This window comes from Pelmatolapia mariae, linkage group LG20 (assembly GCF_036321145.2).
Source record: "Pelmatolapia mariae isolate MD_Pm_ZW linkage group LG20, Pm_UMD_F_2, whole genome shotgun sequence".
NCBI classification, from domain to species: Eukaryota; Metazoa; Chordata; class Actinopteri; order Cichliformes; family Cichlidae; genus Pelmatolapia; species Pelmatolapia mariae.
The window spans coordinates 5,159,032-5,175,985 of record NC_086244.1 but is presented as its reverse complement, the minus strand read 5'-3'; the positions used below and the strand labels follow the sequence as shown (position 1 = coordinate 5,175,985).

The 16,954-nt window shown below is 42.1% G+C and overlaps 1 protein-coding gene across 1 annotated transcript; it reads left to right on the top strand.

Moving 5' to 3' along the window:
* The first annotated feature begins 333 nt into the window (after window positions 1–333).
* Window positions 334–16,616, top strand: cxxc1a (CXXC finger protein 1a). The gene is made up of 14 exons (XM_063464352.1): window positions 334–490; window positions 3,985–4,187; window positions 4,274–4,374; window positions 6,463–6,605; window positions 6,913–7,068; window positions 12,156–12,332; window positions 12,413–12,514; window positions 12,585–12,802; window positions 13,754–13,961; window positions 14,057–14,167; window positions 14,663–14,712; window positions 14,796–14,892; window positions 15,169–15,321; window positions 15,413–16,616. The coding sequence occupies exons 1-14, from the start codon at window positions 488–490 to the stop codon at window positions 15,557–15,559; spliced, it is 1,869 nt and encodes a 622-aa protein (XP_063320422.1). The 5' UTR covers window positions 334–487; the 3' UTR covers window positions 15,560–16,616.
* Window positions 16,617–16,954: the final 338 nt, after the last annotated feature.

The window sequence follows — 16,954 nt, the reverse complement described above, 5'->3', positions numbered from 1 at the left end:
TTCTACAGCCTGTTTTCCTCCTGTAGACCTGAGGAAGGATTGCTCCTGAGAAACCTTCTGTTCACTGTGTTATCGCTGTGTTCACAGACTGGAGTCCAAACATCAGAAATCAGTTTTATTCTCGTGTAAAGTGTCATGTGACCCTTCAGACCTGAGTCACTGCAGCTCCCTGCACTTTGGTACCTCTCAGTCTTCACGGTCTTGTCTGCAGAGTTAAACCTAAAGTTACCTCCAAAAACCTAAACGCGTGTTCTAATGTCACAGCCTCCCCTCCAGCAGGTGGCGACACACACACGCCGTTTGTTTGTGCTCCTCGGTCAAAACTACAGAAGAGGAAAACAATAATGATGCGGACACAAAGAGATTTTTGCAGATTTTTGGTGAGCTTGTAAATCGAGCGAGAGGCTGCAGCTTCAACCGGAGAAGCGACTCTTCTTCTCCTCCTTCTCCTTCTTCTTCTGTGAATTCAGAGCAGCTGCAGCAGCTCATGGTGAGTCCGGGTTTGTTTGTCATGTTGTACTGATGGAGGAGAAGAGAGGAGCAGCTCCCTTTTTCTCCATCCTGCAGCCCAAACGCGGCTAAAATCTGCAGAAAAGTGAACGGTGTCTGGTGTGAGCGGAGCAGCAGAGCCGTGAGGAGAGCTCTGCTCCTGCAGGAGGTTAAAGCTGTTATTGGTGATCAGGGAGGACTGGAGATGGTGTCACGTGGTTCGTGCAGACTGCGTGTGGAGAAATCAGCTGTTAAATCACTGCACGGTGGCGGGTTTCAGGTGTCACCAGGCGGGTTTTTAAAGGACACTTTAGTGGTTTTAATGCAGGCTCGTCTGTTTCACATGCTTCTGTTTTCCTTTACCTTGCAGTTAGTTCCCACAATCAATTCATGATGCAAATAAAGAGGTAAAAATGAGTAACACACCACACTTTTAGTCTGATGTTGTTGTGTGCAGTCTTTGCTTCTGTACACCTTTGGTGGCTCGGACAGGGAAATATTAGTTATTAATGTTAAACAGGCAGTGATCTCTTAATTGATGTGAATGAATTTGTGTGGACACTGTAGACCAATGTAATACAGGCTCAGTGCGATAACAGACTACGCATTTCTTCCTTGTTTTTGTGGATATTGTTGAGTTATAAACAGATCGAATGAGCCTCCGGGTCCTGGTTTTGTGTCTGGACTTTGGTCTCTGGGGTGTTTAGTTAATCCAGGTGTTAGAGTATAGATCAAGTGTATTAAATAAAACCGTTCTTAGACCTGAAACTGCTCTGATGAGATCTAGATTTTTTATATTTTCCAAATAAAAGCCGCTCCACAGTCTCAGTAGTAATCTAGTCCAGGATCCGCAGGTCTCAGAGGAGTATTTTTTAGGTCCTGAACCGGGTCTGGAGTTTCCTGTCACGTTTCTTCTGAATCCAGGTTCCTCAGGAGGAGTGGGTTTCTAGCTGCTCAGCAGTGCCGCTGTTCTGAGAAATCGTCCTACACGTATTATAATTTGACGGCGACTTTTGACTAATCCAAACCATAACCATAAGAAATATTCACAATGGGTTAAAAATTATGTAAATTTGGGAGTTGTGTTACGCGAATGCGCAGAAACAACGGGTAGGATGATTTGTGAGGCAGGATAGATTCCCAGAACACCCCGCATCTTCTTTGTTGTATTTCTGGTTTTCATAAGGCTGCCACAAACGATTATTTTTGCGATTAGTCGACTGATCAGATCATGCATCCATTGGACGTAATTACAGCTTCATGGACCAGCATGCATCTGTGCTTATATAACTATCATTAGCTTACAGCTTGAAGTGTTTAAGGTATGTGCTAACTAAAAATAAAGACAAGATGATGGTTTATTAAACTTTTAATGAAATTTGCAGATTGTCTCAATGAAGTTTAATAAACTCGGCTGTCTGCTCCTTGCTATCTAAAATATAACAGGACATTGGAGTAAATTCGACCATCTCACACTTCTGTTTAATCAGTTTTCTGTGTGACGTTTATTCAGCTGTGCGAAAACTATACTAAACTTTAATCTCAGCTAAACCGATTTACTCAGGAACAAATAAATCACTGAAAAAAAGCCAAATGATAACATTTTTATTTTATCTAACTGACTTAAAGATCATGTTTAACCTGAGTAGCGAAAGACCGCGGGGGGTTGAAAATGATGTACTGGGAGTTCAATGTTCTCGCCGGCTCTAGTGAGCCTTGAACCTCGACTAGCTATCGAGGTGGTGGGTAACAGACGTCTCCGAAAACGTCGGAGCGCTTTTACAAATATGTGATGTCTTGATAAACCGAGCAGATATTTGGAGTTTACACAGCTACATTCTCACCTGAAAATATGTTAAACGCTTATTTTGTGACCCAGACAGAGTAATAAGAGTAATATTAAAACTAAGTAGCTGCCGCCATTGTTGGAAACTGGAATTGGCTGGGCCGCGCTATGAATTCTGGGATAGGTTGGGCCACGATGGATACGGAAGGACGCATTTGTCGGCTGCATTTGGAGGAGTCTTCAAATTTGGACAGCCTTTGTCGCTGTGACCTAATCGGTCTACAAATGCGTCCTCAGGAGGATGCAGCCCATGAATTTGGACACAACCGTAATCGGCCTACAAATGGGGCCCCTGAATTTCTTCTTCTTCGGGGTTTAACGGCAGCTGGCATCCTTGTATATGCAGTGCTGCCATCTTCTGTTTCAGTCCGTTATTACACTCATAAATCCTGCTGCGTATTCCTGCGTCTTTCAGGATCTTACAAAGCTTCAAACGTCGCGTCGACTATTAAATTAGTCGTTGACAATTTTGATAGTCGACGTAATCGTGACTAGTCGATTAATCGTGGCAGCCCTACTTAGTTAGTGAAATATCCAAGGCCTTCCCTGGATGGGAGCATTTGATGCTCTAAAACTTGTCTATACCTTTCTGCACTCATGGTGCCGTTACAGATGTGCAAGTGTTCAATTCCAAAGGCACTAATGGACTCCTGTACCCTCAGAGATGCAGGCTTTTGAACTGAGTGCTGATAACAGGCTGGATGGTCCCGCTCCTCCTTAGTCCGAGGGACATGGCGTCTATATTTTCCAGAAATAATTTAAAATTTTGATACTGCTGACCTCAGATCAGTTTTTCCACTGTCTCAGTCCAGCTTTGGCTCAGAGGAGATGGCTATTTGTGGGTCTGAACATCACAGGCATCCAATTTTTGGCCTTGTCCACTGCACACAGAGATTTCTTCAGATTATCTGATGATATTATGGAGTGCAGATGATGGAATATTTATGTTGAGCAGCATTATTCTGAAAGTGTAACTCTGAAGAGTGAAACGCGGCCTCTCTGTGAGGCTCTTTTTATACACAAACATGTTACTGACATGTTCCCAGTTAAATCTGACTAGTTGCAAAATGTTCAAAATATTAGATGAAATAGTAAAATGTCTCAGTCTAAACAGTTTATTCACTGTAAAATCTGGGTTTATGATATTTGTAAGTCATTGCATTCTGTTTTTATTTACATTTCACTTTTTTGGGTTTGTAGTGCAGACTGAAAGCAGAACGGCTGCTGCAGACAAACCAGTGGTATGAGTGTTACAGGAAAAGCACTGTACTGTAATTTAGTATTAAAAGGGCTAAAGGATGTGGGTACTTTGGTCAGTAAGGCTGGAAAATATGTCTTATATTAATAAAGTTTAGCCTGTTTGAAGCCAGGAAGCCAAAAAAGACACTGGATAATCTGCTCAGGTAAGCACAACACAGAGCAGTCTGCTGGTGCCACACACAGCTCTGCAGGCTGCGATGCTCTGAGGGGGGCACCGTCAGAAAAATGTGGACCAACCAGTAACGTGGGCTACTCCAGTTTGTGTTGGTGCTGCTGTTGCTGGTCTGTCGCGATGAACGCAGAAGACGAATCCTCTTTGTAGTAAAACTGAGTGAGATCTCTGATGCTGAACTCTTTTGAGGTTTGTGTGTTTCTTGTTTGTTTGTCAGTCTGAAGAGGCTGCAGGAGCAGAGCGAGCCCCGGAGGAGGAGGAGGAGGAGGAAGAAGGGGAGGAGGGGGGAGGAAGAGGAGGAAAAGTTGAGGGAGGTGAAGAAGGTGATGGAGGAGGAGGACGGAGCGGATTTCCCATGGACACCATGAGCGCGCCGGTTTACTGTGTCTGCAGGAAACCAGATATCAACTGCTTCATGATGTAACACACTTTATTTATTTATCTGTAAACAATAAACAAACAAACACAGCTGTTAACCCTAACCTGTCTGTCTGTGTGTCCGTCAGAGGGTGCGACAGCTGCACGGAGTGGTTTCATGGAGACTGTATTGGAGTTTCGGAGAAGGCAGCCAAAGCCATCAGAGTGTGGTACTGCCCGCCCTGCAGAAGTCAGTGTCCCTCCTCTCTGAGCTGGAAGAAAACATAATGTGTATTAGTCCACTGATAAAAATAGACCTCTGAATATTTGCTTTAAGACTGAATTCATTTACAGAAATCCTTTTTAAACTAGCTTAAAGGGGATTTATTATAGTTTTTCTCATTTTATGTCATATATACACTGCTCAAAGGTTTAGCATCAAACCTCAGGGATATTGATGTGGTCACTTAAGGAGCAGAGGAGGTTGTGAATCAGTTTCAGCTGCTCTGGTGTTAATCAGAATCAGAGAGACTTTATTTATCCCCAAGGGGCAATTAAGAAACTAATGAAACTAACAACAGGTGCACTAGAGGAGCAACACTGAGACAACCCCCACAACAGGAGTGGCTTTATAGCTGACGGCCGCTGACATTTTTCCCTCCTCATCTTTTCTGACTGGTTTTCCCTAGTTTAGCACTGAGCTAAGGTCAGGGTCACTACTGGTAGCATGAGGTGATATCTGGACTAGGGCAGTTTGATATAACGATATAAATCGGATGACGATATACAAACGTCTATCGCTTCATATTATGCTATCGTTTTTTTCGTGGTGTCCCAAAATAAACAGTTTATGGCAATATGTTTTAATCATTTTGATGATCACTGTAGAATTTTGTTAAAGTTCTCTCTTTCTCTTATATTTTCACATAACCACACTACGGACGGACAAGCGACTGTTTTTATGCGTTGTCGTTAACAACAGCGACGGTAAAACCATCGTGTGGCTCCGCCGTCTGCTTGTTTATTTTCCACATAGACCTTTCACAATAAAGCTGAAGATCCTGTTGAGATTTTTCAAAATAAACTGAATCACGTGAAATAGTATGCAGAGTGTTTACAGATGAGACGCTAAAAAGAGCCGTCATGTGCTAAAAAAAATAAACCTTAGAACAGGCTTTTCCCCGCAGCACGCCGTGTAATAAATACTCACAAAGAAAACTCGACTCCAGGTGCACGACGCCCAGCTGAAAACACTTCACGCAAGTCGAGTTGCCCAAGATTCACAGAATTTACAGAAAATGTAAAAATTTTTGTGATAAATATCGTTGTCAGAACGAGAAATGTCTTATATTGGGATATGAGATTTTGGTCATATCGCACAGCCCTAATCGGGACCCTACAGAAGTTGCACATTAATACGTGCCATTGCCAGAAGGTTTGCTGTGACTCGAAGCACAGTCTCAGGAGCATGGAGGAGATTCCAGGAGACTTACAGTGACTCTCGGAGAGCTGGATAGGGACTAGAAACCCATCAGCAGCACCGGTATCTGCTCCTTTGTGCACGGAGAAACAGGATGGGGACTGTCAGAGCTACAAAATGACCTCCTGTAGAGCACTGGTGTGAATGTCTCTGACCAAACAATCTGAAACAGACTTCATGAGGGTGGCCTGAGGCTCCTGCACTCACTGCTTATCAGTGATGGTCTGTGGAGTCTTATCCATGGAGGGATGCACAGACCTCTACAGGCCATTAAATCCTTGGACCCACTGTCAGACCCTACAGTGGTGCAGGGGATCCTGGGTTCCTCTTACTGCACGACAATGCCCAACCTCATGTGGTGAGAGCATGCTCCAGGAGGATGAATGAATTGATACCATTGACTGTCCCCATATTTGACTGACATAAATACATTAGGACACCTCTGAGACATCATGCTTCTGCCCATCTGCCAGGTTGCACTTCAGACTGTCCAGGAGATCAGTGATGTCCGGGTCCAGATCTGAGAGGACACCCCCCCCAATCCTTTTATTCCTTACACATTACCCAGTTTTATCAGATATCCAGCACCATAATTTTTTCTCCCATTGACATCTGTTGTGTCTCCTATGACTTTTTTGTGCAGTTTATTTGAGATGGCCAATGTTCCACAGATGAGAAAAACTGGTTTGTACAGGACAAACTGATCAAAAGAGCCACTTTAACACGAAGGAGGTTTCTGAACTAGAAATCCTGTAATGTTTCTCTAGTCTCAGAATAAAAACCTCGAGCTGTTGAAGAGCACAGTTGGTCCTCTTCAGGTTTTAAAGCTGTGATCTGTGCGTTGTGTGTCGTCTGCAGACAGAGACTCATCGCTGGAGATTAAATACCGTCAGAAGAAGATGAAGGAGGAGAGAGAGTCGGAGCCGGAGAGAGATGATAAAACTGATGGAGATGGAAGCTCCACCCCCCAACAGAAGACTGACAAGAGGCGGGGCTCACAGGTACCCAACAGATCACATGACACAGTTCAGCCAGCACTTTAACTGCTCAGGCTGGGGTTAGGCTTACTTACACCTCAGAGGGTCAAACTAACTTTTACCTGCTACTAGTTAAAGTATCTTAACCTTCAACTTCTTTCTTTCCGTATCCATCAGCTGACAATTTTAGCTGCTCTTACATCTAAATTTTCAAACTTTTAACTCCTTTAAGTGCTTAGGATGAAGCTCCAGCCACAATCCGGGTTTTCGCGGGAGACTTGGAGTGTTGATGCCGTTCATACCGCATCGGTTTCCTTGTTCGTTTTTCCAGATCAAGCGTTCGGCGAGGATGTGTGGAGAGTGTGACGCCTGCCTGAGGACGGAGGACTGCGCTCAGTGCGACTTCTGTAAAGACATGAAGAAGTTTGGAGGCCCGAACAAAATCAGACAGAAGTGCCGCCTCCGGCAGTGTGAGGTCCGAGCCCGGGTGCGTCAATAAACCTCATTGTCATAATAATGAATGCTGTTAAAATGTTACAGTGAAAATGTGCGAGTGGAGGGAAATATATATCCCTGAAACTGAGGCAGACAGTGTGATAGTCTGCTCCTGTCGTATCCCAGTTCCATCTTCTTGGACCGTGATATATCTGGAACTGTTAGTGTCTGTTTAAATGTGCTATTCAGGGGGAAGACGTCATGTTTTAAAGCTCATTCAGGTAATAATAGATACATCAGGATTAAACTGCTCCATATTTGCGGACGTGTGTGTGTGCGCTTTGTTTTACACTTACACATGTCATGTCTTCACAGCGCTACAGCCGGTGCTCATACATGAGAAAATTTAACAGTCAAAACCACAGCAGGTCACCAGTAGACAGTTTCATTACATTTATTTGTCTAATTGCAGAATACTAATAACATAGCTGGTTACTTTCTTATGAAGGGCCACAAGTGCCAAAATGACTTAAATAACTACATCATTAACTAACTTATTAAATGTGTCATATATTTAGTAAATATATACATAATTCATTAAATTTTAATTTGTTACTTTTAAATATTCTATTTATGAACCATCTTTATCATAATTAATAGCAGGTCTAATTAATATAATTTATTATAATAATGCAACCAACATTCCTACCTCTGGCCTCTACCTCTTACTCAATGTGCACTACCAAAGATTACATTGTAACTTATATTGCACCTGCTCCTTTGACGTGTATATATCTATGTATCTTTTATCTTTTATTCTAAAGCAATTTTAACGTAAAAAATCTACATACTGCTAATGGAGGGATGCCGAACTGCCTTTCATTGTTCTTGTAACAGTGACAATAAAGATCTATCTTATCTTATCATTTAATAAATTATTAGATTTTTATTTCCAATTAAAATTAATTAAAGACATATTTAATTAATTATTTATCTAATTAATTGCTGTCACAATTAATCAGTTAATTAATAATTTTTAATTGTCATTAATTATTGACACATTTAATTAATTATTTAATGATGTATTTGATTAATTCATTTTGGCACTTTTGGCCCACCATAGTAAATAAATTACTGCAGCCTGACTGGGACTGATGAATCGTCATGTTGCTGAGCTTTGGCTGCACGCAGTCTTGGCAGCAGCGATCCTTCATATTTGCTTTTGTGAATGAGTGAGTCAGGCCGTAAACACTGACCAGCACAGGGTAGCAGAGGAATGACACATTTAAAAGAGGTTCAAGAGTTCAAGGTACACTGTATAACTGAAACTGTAAAGTCAGGGCAAATTTATTAAAGCTTTAGCCTTGCAAAACTTTGTAAATGATTTCATGGTTTCAAGAACCTTTTAAAGCGTCTTTTTTTCAGGTTCAAGTTGTGGTAGGAAATTGATCCAGTTCTTTTGTTTAGGACTTCAGGGAGAAAAAGACAAAAAATGTTGGAGACTTTCAATCAAATTACAGACACAGGTAGTTCAACTGCAAGCTGGGTGTTTATTTAACCCAGGCGATCACAAAGTCACATTAAAACAACAAAGGAAGGAAAAAGTCGAGGTTAGCAAATAGCTGCGTCCATAAAGAAGGTCAGCTGAACAGAGCACTGCTCAGAAAAAGATAACAAAAGAAGAACTGGTCTAACCAGAAGAGCGAGGACTGAACGTAGCAAAGCAACGCTTGTTAAACACAAAGGGGAAAAACCACAGAGACAATAACTAAACTCGGTACACAGATCCCCCACCCCCCCCGTGCTGTCACAGCGAGTGGTTTGGTCCATTTGCTAGCCCTCTGCATTTTAACCAGCTCCACCCTCCATTTCCTGTTTTGTTCAACCAGGAAGGACTGGAGCAGCAGACAGGTAACTCAGACAAAAGGTAGTTAATGTTGGTTATTTAAATCAATGACAGAACAAATCAAATATGCACATCAGAGTTTTGTAGTTTCCTAAAGTGTTAATCAAACAGGTGCAATGTATACTGCAGCACTTTAGTAACTGCTAGAAAAGTTCACTTTAAATGTGGAAATGATGCAGCAGAATTCATCTTTGATTTCCATGTTGCATCTAGTTAGAGGATGAATATTACAGAATTTTTATTTCACATAAATGGCTCGTATTTCCTGGTTTTTCTGTTGTTTGGCTTCTTTGCTTTAGGGGTGATACATCTACAGTCTTATAGTCACTGTAGATCTGAAGATTCAGTGACTGTCAGAGTCATTCTAGAGCAGGTGGGCAATTCATTTTCCCAAGTGGCCACATGAGAAACCAGAGAAATTCAAAGATATGCAAAGTTGTTGCTGTTTTTCCTGTAGTTTAATTATTTCATCGGCAGATTTTCAGGTTTTTTCTGTTCTTCGGGGAGAGAACTCTAGCCTTTTTAAGCTAGACCAGTTGATTTTAAAGTTTGGTTCAATGTCTGAGCTGGGAATGCAAAGCACGGCAGACAGGTGACTGTTGCTGAGAGAGCATCTGTATCAGGATTTGTTAAGCTTCCTCAGTGAAAATGTTTGTTTACATTTAAAGGTGGATCTGAGCTTTAAAGAGAGCTAACATCTTCTGAGTACGTGTCCTTATGTGTGCAAAGTTCTCCTCTTTGAGACAAGAATTAAAAATCCAGCAGTGACACTGACCTGAAGTGCTCTGCTAGCAGCGAATCAGACTGCAGGTCACTGAGTTCACTGGATGCATTATCAACACTGCAGCTGAGGACAGTTCACTGTTTTGAAGTCTTCAGATTGCCTTGAAAACTCATCATGCAGGACTCCTAACATACATGAGTACCATCTGAAGCGATAAGCTGATGTTATGGCTTCTTTCACTGTTTCATGTCAGTAGGAATGTTGCTCTCTGATGAGAAACTTTTTTATGAAAGCCTTCATCGGCCTGTACATTTTATGTGTAAACAGGCCCCTGCCTTACAGTGCTGTATTTAGTCCATTCATTAGTGCAAACATGTCAACAGCAAATTCAAGATCTGCCTAATGTTCTGTGTCTGAGAGCTCTGGAGTGTCCTTTCTTTTCACAAAACCCTTTCTCCTTTCGGGTTCCAGACTCTTTTTTGCCCTTTGCCCAGGCTGAGCCACCTGATAGCGATGTGGTAGCTTATGCTCCTCTAAAAGTGCAACTGCCTGTCTGTGGTTCAGTGCTCCTGCCCTGATGTAGTTAACTTTTTTGGTTAACACATCAGCAGCATGGTTAATTTTTAGCGCTGGTTACTCAACACCTGGTGGTGTGTACTGCACTGCAGAAATGCCAATTTCAGTCACTCTGTCTCGCATCCACACCTTCCAGTTTGTTCCATTTCAGCCTCAGCCTATCCAAGCATGTAGTTACCTGTGTGGGGAAAAAACACTCCCTGTCAGAGTTCCGTTCGAGTGCATTGCTTCCAGCTCGTCTGTAATCTCAAACTCTGTCCTTATCCCGTGGACAAAGATGAGTGACTGGGCTGTGTCACAGTCATCACAGCTCTCGCCCAGAGCCAAGGAGGAAAAAACTGTAAATAGTCCGCTTTGTTTTTCAGATAAAGCTCCAGATGTCCTTGATCTGTGTTGTTATGGTTCATCTGGAGAGGAGCACATTTTCAAATGCTTTGAATGCTTTTCCCCTCATTCTATTAGTGTTGCTTGTTCAGTCCAGCAATCACTCTTTGATAAAGTCCCCATCAGAGTGTGGCCTCGCGTTTTTTGTGATTCTGCAGGAAATCACAAAGCTTGTGTTGACTTCTCCGTCCCTGGATGTGTAAAGCTTGGATAAAAATATCTTGTTGCTTTTGAAGGTTTACTAGCAAAGATTTAGATGTCTATTCCCGGTCTGCATCAGTCATATTCTCGTATTTCTCTGCATGTTTAGTCTTCTAATGATGAATCAAACTGTAATCTTTTAACTCAGCAATCTGCTCTCAACAAAATAAGAACCTTCGACTTTATTAAATCAATACTTAGACGTCCATGTCTCGTTAAAAACTCGACATTCTGTATGAGCCTTTATTTTTTTTATGTGAGTTGAACTCTTTCAGGGAGAGTAAACTCACGTATCTCATAAACGTCCAGTGCATTTACAGCAAAGCTGCATGTGCTTGCATACACAAACATATGTAAATTCTTTTTTTTGGCCTTCAAAATAAAAGCACCAAAGTTGTGTTATAGTTTCCCACAAAACTGTAAAAAAAAAAATCAGTAAGGCATTATCTAATGGAGAGTTGATCAAAGACTGTTTGGTGGTTTAAATGGCACAAACTACATGATTATATAATTATTTAAAATTTGAATCCCAATTTCCCTTTGATGGCACACGTGGCTGCTGGTCCATACGATGCCCGGCTCTGATCTAGGAGCAGGTCTCTCCACTTGGCAGTCATCTCAAAATCCCTCTGGGCATTTATTTGAACAGTTCTCTTGAAGAATTATATAAATTAACTTTAATTTCACAAGTAACCTGGATTTTTTTTTTTTAAAGCTTCTATAAAATCATTATTCAAACCTGATTTTAAAGAAGCTTCGGACTTTGACCCTGAAATGCATTCTTCTCCCACCATCTTTGCTGTTACACGGTTCTCCTATAGTTTTCAGATTCTTTGAGTAAAACATTAAAGCGCTTTGATTCGTCAGTAAGATGAAAAGAGTTACATATTGACATCAGTCTACAATGTATCGATTACAACTGCAAGGTTAAAGTTCTGGATCTTTGTCTCTGGTTACCGTAGCGATGGGGCTTTTTAGAGTGGGGGATGGTTGTTTCCTGCTCCATACTTTTGTTCTAGCTTTAGACGTTTCTTGCATGACATCATGCATATAATGCTTGTGAGTGGTCCAACATGTTGGACTTGATACAAGCACTCATAGCAAGGGAAAAATGTGTATTCTTAGACTGGTTGGCAAGTGATTCCTGGGCTTTGAGTAGTCAGTAAGATTAAAAAATACTTTATAAATACAGGTATATATGACAAGAAAGGCATAATGGGTCACCTTTAACAAGGGATTCAAATTGATGGTGAACTGCTAAGTCGTCCTGATTGTTAAAGATCGGCGAGAGATGTCCGTTATTGCTGTACTAATGATGCTGTTTACTCTGCATATGTTCTCTGAGCAGAAGATGCTTCGGGTCAAGGATGAGGAGATGAGTCGCAGCGGTGCCAGGGGGCGGAGCCTGTCGAGAAAAGGGCCGGGGCATCACACTGAAGAGGAGGAAGATGACGAGGAGGAGGGTTTCAGTGAGAGTGAGCTGGAGCTGTACGAGCAATACAAAGCTGCCGGATACAGAGACCTGGTCAGTGTGTGCAGGTGTTTCCAACCAATCAGCTGACAGGCAGGCACTTTCTGTGTGCGTGACACGTCTTCTTGTTGCAGGTGTGGCACAGTGAAGAGGATGATGCTCAGTCCGACTCTCTGAGGAAGAAGGCGGTGAAGGTGAAACACGTGAAGAGACACGAGAAGAAGCCGGAGAAGAAGGTGAGAGCGGTTAGATCACCTGACCACAAATGTCACTGATGATGTCACTAACACACCCGTCCTCGTGCAGAAGTCCGTGTCTGTTCCTAAAGAGGAGGCAAAGCCTCGGCGTCACAAAGTGAAGCAGCGTCACAGAGAGCGTGTGCGGCACAGTGAGCGAGCAGGAGAGGGTGGAGTCAAAGAAGTAGGCGGAGCTTTGAGGCAGTGTCTGGGTCCAGGATGCATCGAGCCGGCGAGGGCCAACTCCAAATACTGCTCCGAGGAGTGCGGCATGAAGCTCGCCGCCAAGTGAGTCTGAGATCATCTAAATGTTCATGTGAACACAACATGGCTGAAACGGCAAGCCTGCCAGAGAATTCAGCAGTTTCTAAATTCAGCAGTTCTATGCTGAATTTAGAAAGTTTGTATCAAGTCAGCTACCATATCTAATTGGACCGTTGAGTCCATTAACCCTTTTTACACGTGAAAAAAGAAGTGCATACTATTTGTTCCAAACACAAACTGGCAGGTTATTTCTGATATACAAAACTCCTTTGGTCATCTTTCCAGAGGTGAAACACGTTCATTGCTGCCATTGATTGTTTTTTTTTTCTGGTCAGTCACTTTGCTGTGCAGCAGCTCTGAGAAGGTGAGAGGACTTGCCTAATGTGAATTTGACTGGCTTCCCATTCTTCTCACACAATTCCTAACAGCATCCAGCTCAGCTGCTTAGCATAGATCTGACTATTCGAGAGCATATTATGCTCACCGCTTTGGTTTTGGTGGTGATATCATCACAGATACCGCTGTAGTAAATGATAGGTGTTGCCATTCAGAGAAAACCTCTGCATCATCCCTGATTGAAGAGGAGAAGTTAAACCAAAAGGAAAGAAACTGCCAAGATTTTTTTCTCCAAGGTTTTCTCCAGAGTCTCATGAAGCTGTTGCAGCATCTCCTTGCTGTGTAATCCGATACTCTGTGCTTCTGCAGGTAAAAAAGATTGGTGGTAAAAACCGCCAAAATTGTGCACGACCACCCGAGATGGCACCAAAATGTGATTTGTGCCAGCACTTCTAGTGCCGTGTATTAGGTGCCGTGTACACCTTATTACCGTGTACTCTGGGGTTTCACCCAGGACCTCAAACTTATGCAGAAAGCAAACATCAAATTGTCTGTTAAATTGGTGTAATTTGGTTTCTCAAAACCAGTACATGTTTCTGAAATCTGTTGGTTCTTTGACGCCTCGTCTCTGTCTCTCAGTCGCATCTATGAGATCCTGCCTCAGAGGATCCAGCAGTGGCAGCAGAGTCCCTGCATTGCCGAGGAGATTGGACGCAGACAGCTGGAGCGGATCAGGAAAGAGCAGCAGGCGGCGAGGATGCGTCTCACGCTGATGGAGAAACGCTTCCATGAGCTAGAAGGCATCATCGCCAACGCCAAACTTCAGCAAGTCCAACAGCACGAGGAGGTCTGTGGCAACCGCAGCCACCCAGTGCACTCCGCTGTTAGTGTGATCAGCTGTTAGTTAGTCTCTTATATCCCTCTCTCTGTTTGTCTCTGCAGGTGACTGAGGGTGACGGTGACGACACAGACTTTCAGATCTTCTGTGTTTCCTGCAGTCACCCCGTCAATCCGAAGGTGGCTCTGCGTCATATGGAGCGATGCTACGCTAAGGTTAGCTTAAAGAAACAGGAAGTGTGTCCACCTGGGGTCTGTACTGGATATGAATTACAGCTGCCTTAATGAGGTGATCACACAGGAAATTAATAACAGCGATGTGGGAACAAAGGCCACAATAAGCCAGTGAAATTCAGTGACAGCTGGAAAAATGACTATTAGCAAATTCACCCAATGCTGCTGTTCAAATATTCTGTTTAAAAGAGCTACTCTTCTGGAGTTTAATAATAAATGAGGATAATAAGTTCTCCCTAAAAGATTATTGATGTAACCTAGCACCCCTGAGGTCCTCCAGTTTTAACACCATTGGTCTAAGTCTGCACATGAAGTCAGAATATTAGCAGGCATATGGTGGTTATGGCACAACAGCTAGTTTTACGTCCCCTGGCATGACAGTCAGCTGTTCTGAGGTAAATTGTGGGTAATGTAGGCACCAAGTTGATTTAAAAGGAAAACTGTTTAATCCGATCTTTCTGTTTCTTTGTCCGACAGTATGAGAGTCAAACATCGTTTGGTTCCATGTATCCAACACGCATAGAGGGGTAAGACCATGCACCTGTCCGTCCCTCGTGTCTTTACCTGTTCCTCTGTTTGTGTCTCATCTCTCTCTCTCTGTCTCTCTCAGAGCCACCAGGTTATTCTGCGATGTCTACAACCCTCAAAGTAAGACGTACTGTAAGCGGCTGCAGGTTTTATGTCCTGAACACTCCAGAGATCCAAAGGTTTGTTTATGTCTACAGAAAACAACTTATGACTCGATCAAGGCTTTAATCCGCTGCTTTTTTCCTCCCTTTCTTAAACTCAATGGAGAACTTTTTTTTTATTTTAGCAAATGTCTGTGGGGCTCTAAAATATTATGCTGGTGTGCTCTTACAAAACTAGCTGATCCCGCCTCTGGTCCTGACTCTGGACTAGCTGGTGCTGACTCTGGTCCTGGCTCTGGACTCAAAGTCAGGCAGACATTTTCCTGATTCTTTGTTATTGACTCCCTGTTGCAGGTCCCAGCAGACGAGGTGTGCGGATGTCCTCTGGTCAAAGATGTGTTTGAGCCAACCGGTGAGTTCTGTCGGGTGTCTAAGAGGAAGTGCAACAAGCATTACTGCTGGGAGAAACTTCGCCGCGCCGAAGTGGATCTGGAGAGAGTCCGAGTGGTATTTCTATTCATACAAACTTTATTTAGTGCCTCGTCATTAACATTAAGACACACCTGGACTTTTCTAACTCTCTCTTTGTCTCTGTCAGTGGTATAAACTGGACGAGCTATTCGAGCAGGAGAGGAATCTGAGGACCGCCATGACCAACCGAGCCGGTTTATTGGCTCTGATGTTGCACCAGACCATCCAGCACGACCCAATCACCACCGACCTGCGCTCTGCCAAGGACAGGTAGACAGGTCACGTCAGGCAGACGTTTTCCTGGATGAGTTTAACGCTCGTTTGCAGTTTTATTGTGGAAATTTGTGGGAATGTGAGTCAGAGCAATGTTTCATTCACAAGTGAACAAAAAACAAGAGAGATTTGATTCTGACTCCAGCCTCATTCAAACTCAGACCTCATCTGATTTTAGGAAGTCAAACTGTTTTTATATTTCATATTCACACTACAAATGTAGGAAACCTGAGCTCTTACAATCCATGGATGGACACTCAACTAAACCTTCTGCTTAGGTAACGCTGCCATGAAAGCTGGATCTCAGCTTAGCTTTGTGGGCAGTTGTATCCTCACTGTTAGTTTTAATAAGTTGGGGATGACTGGACACACAAATATGATCACATTTGATCCTGAATGAGCCATGATGTCTACATGAGGTGCTTATGTGTCCTTCTCGTCCTGGAAAGCTGCTCTCATTCAGTTTAACCTACAAGTATTATACTACCCACATCCGACCAATCTGAAATGTGGCTGTGCTTTGGAAATGTGTCTTAAGGTTGATGATGAAACACTACATGTTCACTAAAGATGCACACATTTTATAAATCTCTAAGTCATCTTGTTACAACTCATTCCTCCTGGTTTCTTTTTACAATGTGAGCCTGTTGCAGTTCAAATAAAAATTGTGTAAATATCAGTTTAAACTTTCCCCCATAGGATCATCAAAAAAAAGTAAGCATAGAAGGAAAAAAAATCAAATGCTAGCCAAAAAAAGATAGATTCTCTGACTTGATTGGCTCTTGTTTCAGTCTAAGTGAATAAACAGCCAATCGGGTAAGCATAGGAAAATAAATTTTAAGCACAAAGAGCTGAAGTCAAGTGAAATTAATTAAATAAATAAAATGAAATGTCCTGATAAAGAACTCTTGGTTGTATATTGATAAAAGTCAAACTTTTCTGTGTGACTTTAATTTCCCTCTGAGAGGAAACCCTTCATTTCGATCTCGATGTCTCGTTTTTTTATATCTGTTTTTATCCAAAGTGTTATCATTATGTTGTTGTTTGTTCAAAATGTTTCAATAAAGTTTGATATCTCATTATTCGTGCTGATTTTGAGCTTTTCTGTTCTCAGAGTGAATGCCAGTGCTGCACTAATTTACTTTAAACTGCACCACAACATTAAACTGGCTACCCAACATGTTTTTTTTTTAATAGACTAGTAAAATTTAATACATGCAACATTCATGAGAAAGATTTGAGGTAATCCAGAATTTATTGTAATTAAATTAAATTTTATTTTATTTTATTAGGCAGAAGAAAAAAAACCTATACATTATTGTAATTTTTAGTGTGAATAAAGGGCCACAGTATTATATTAGGTAAGACATAATAGGATTATTATTAAAATGAAACA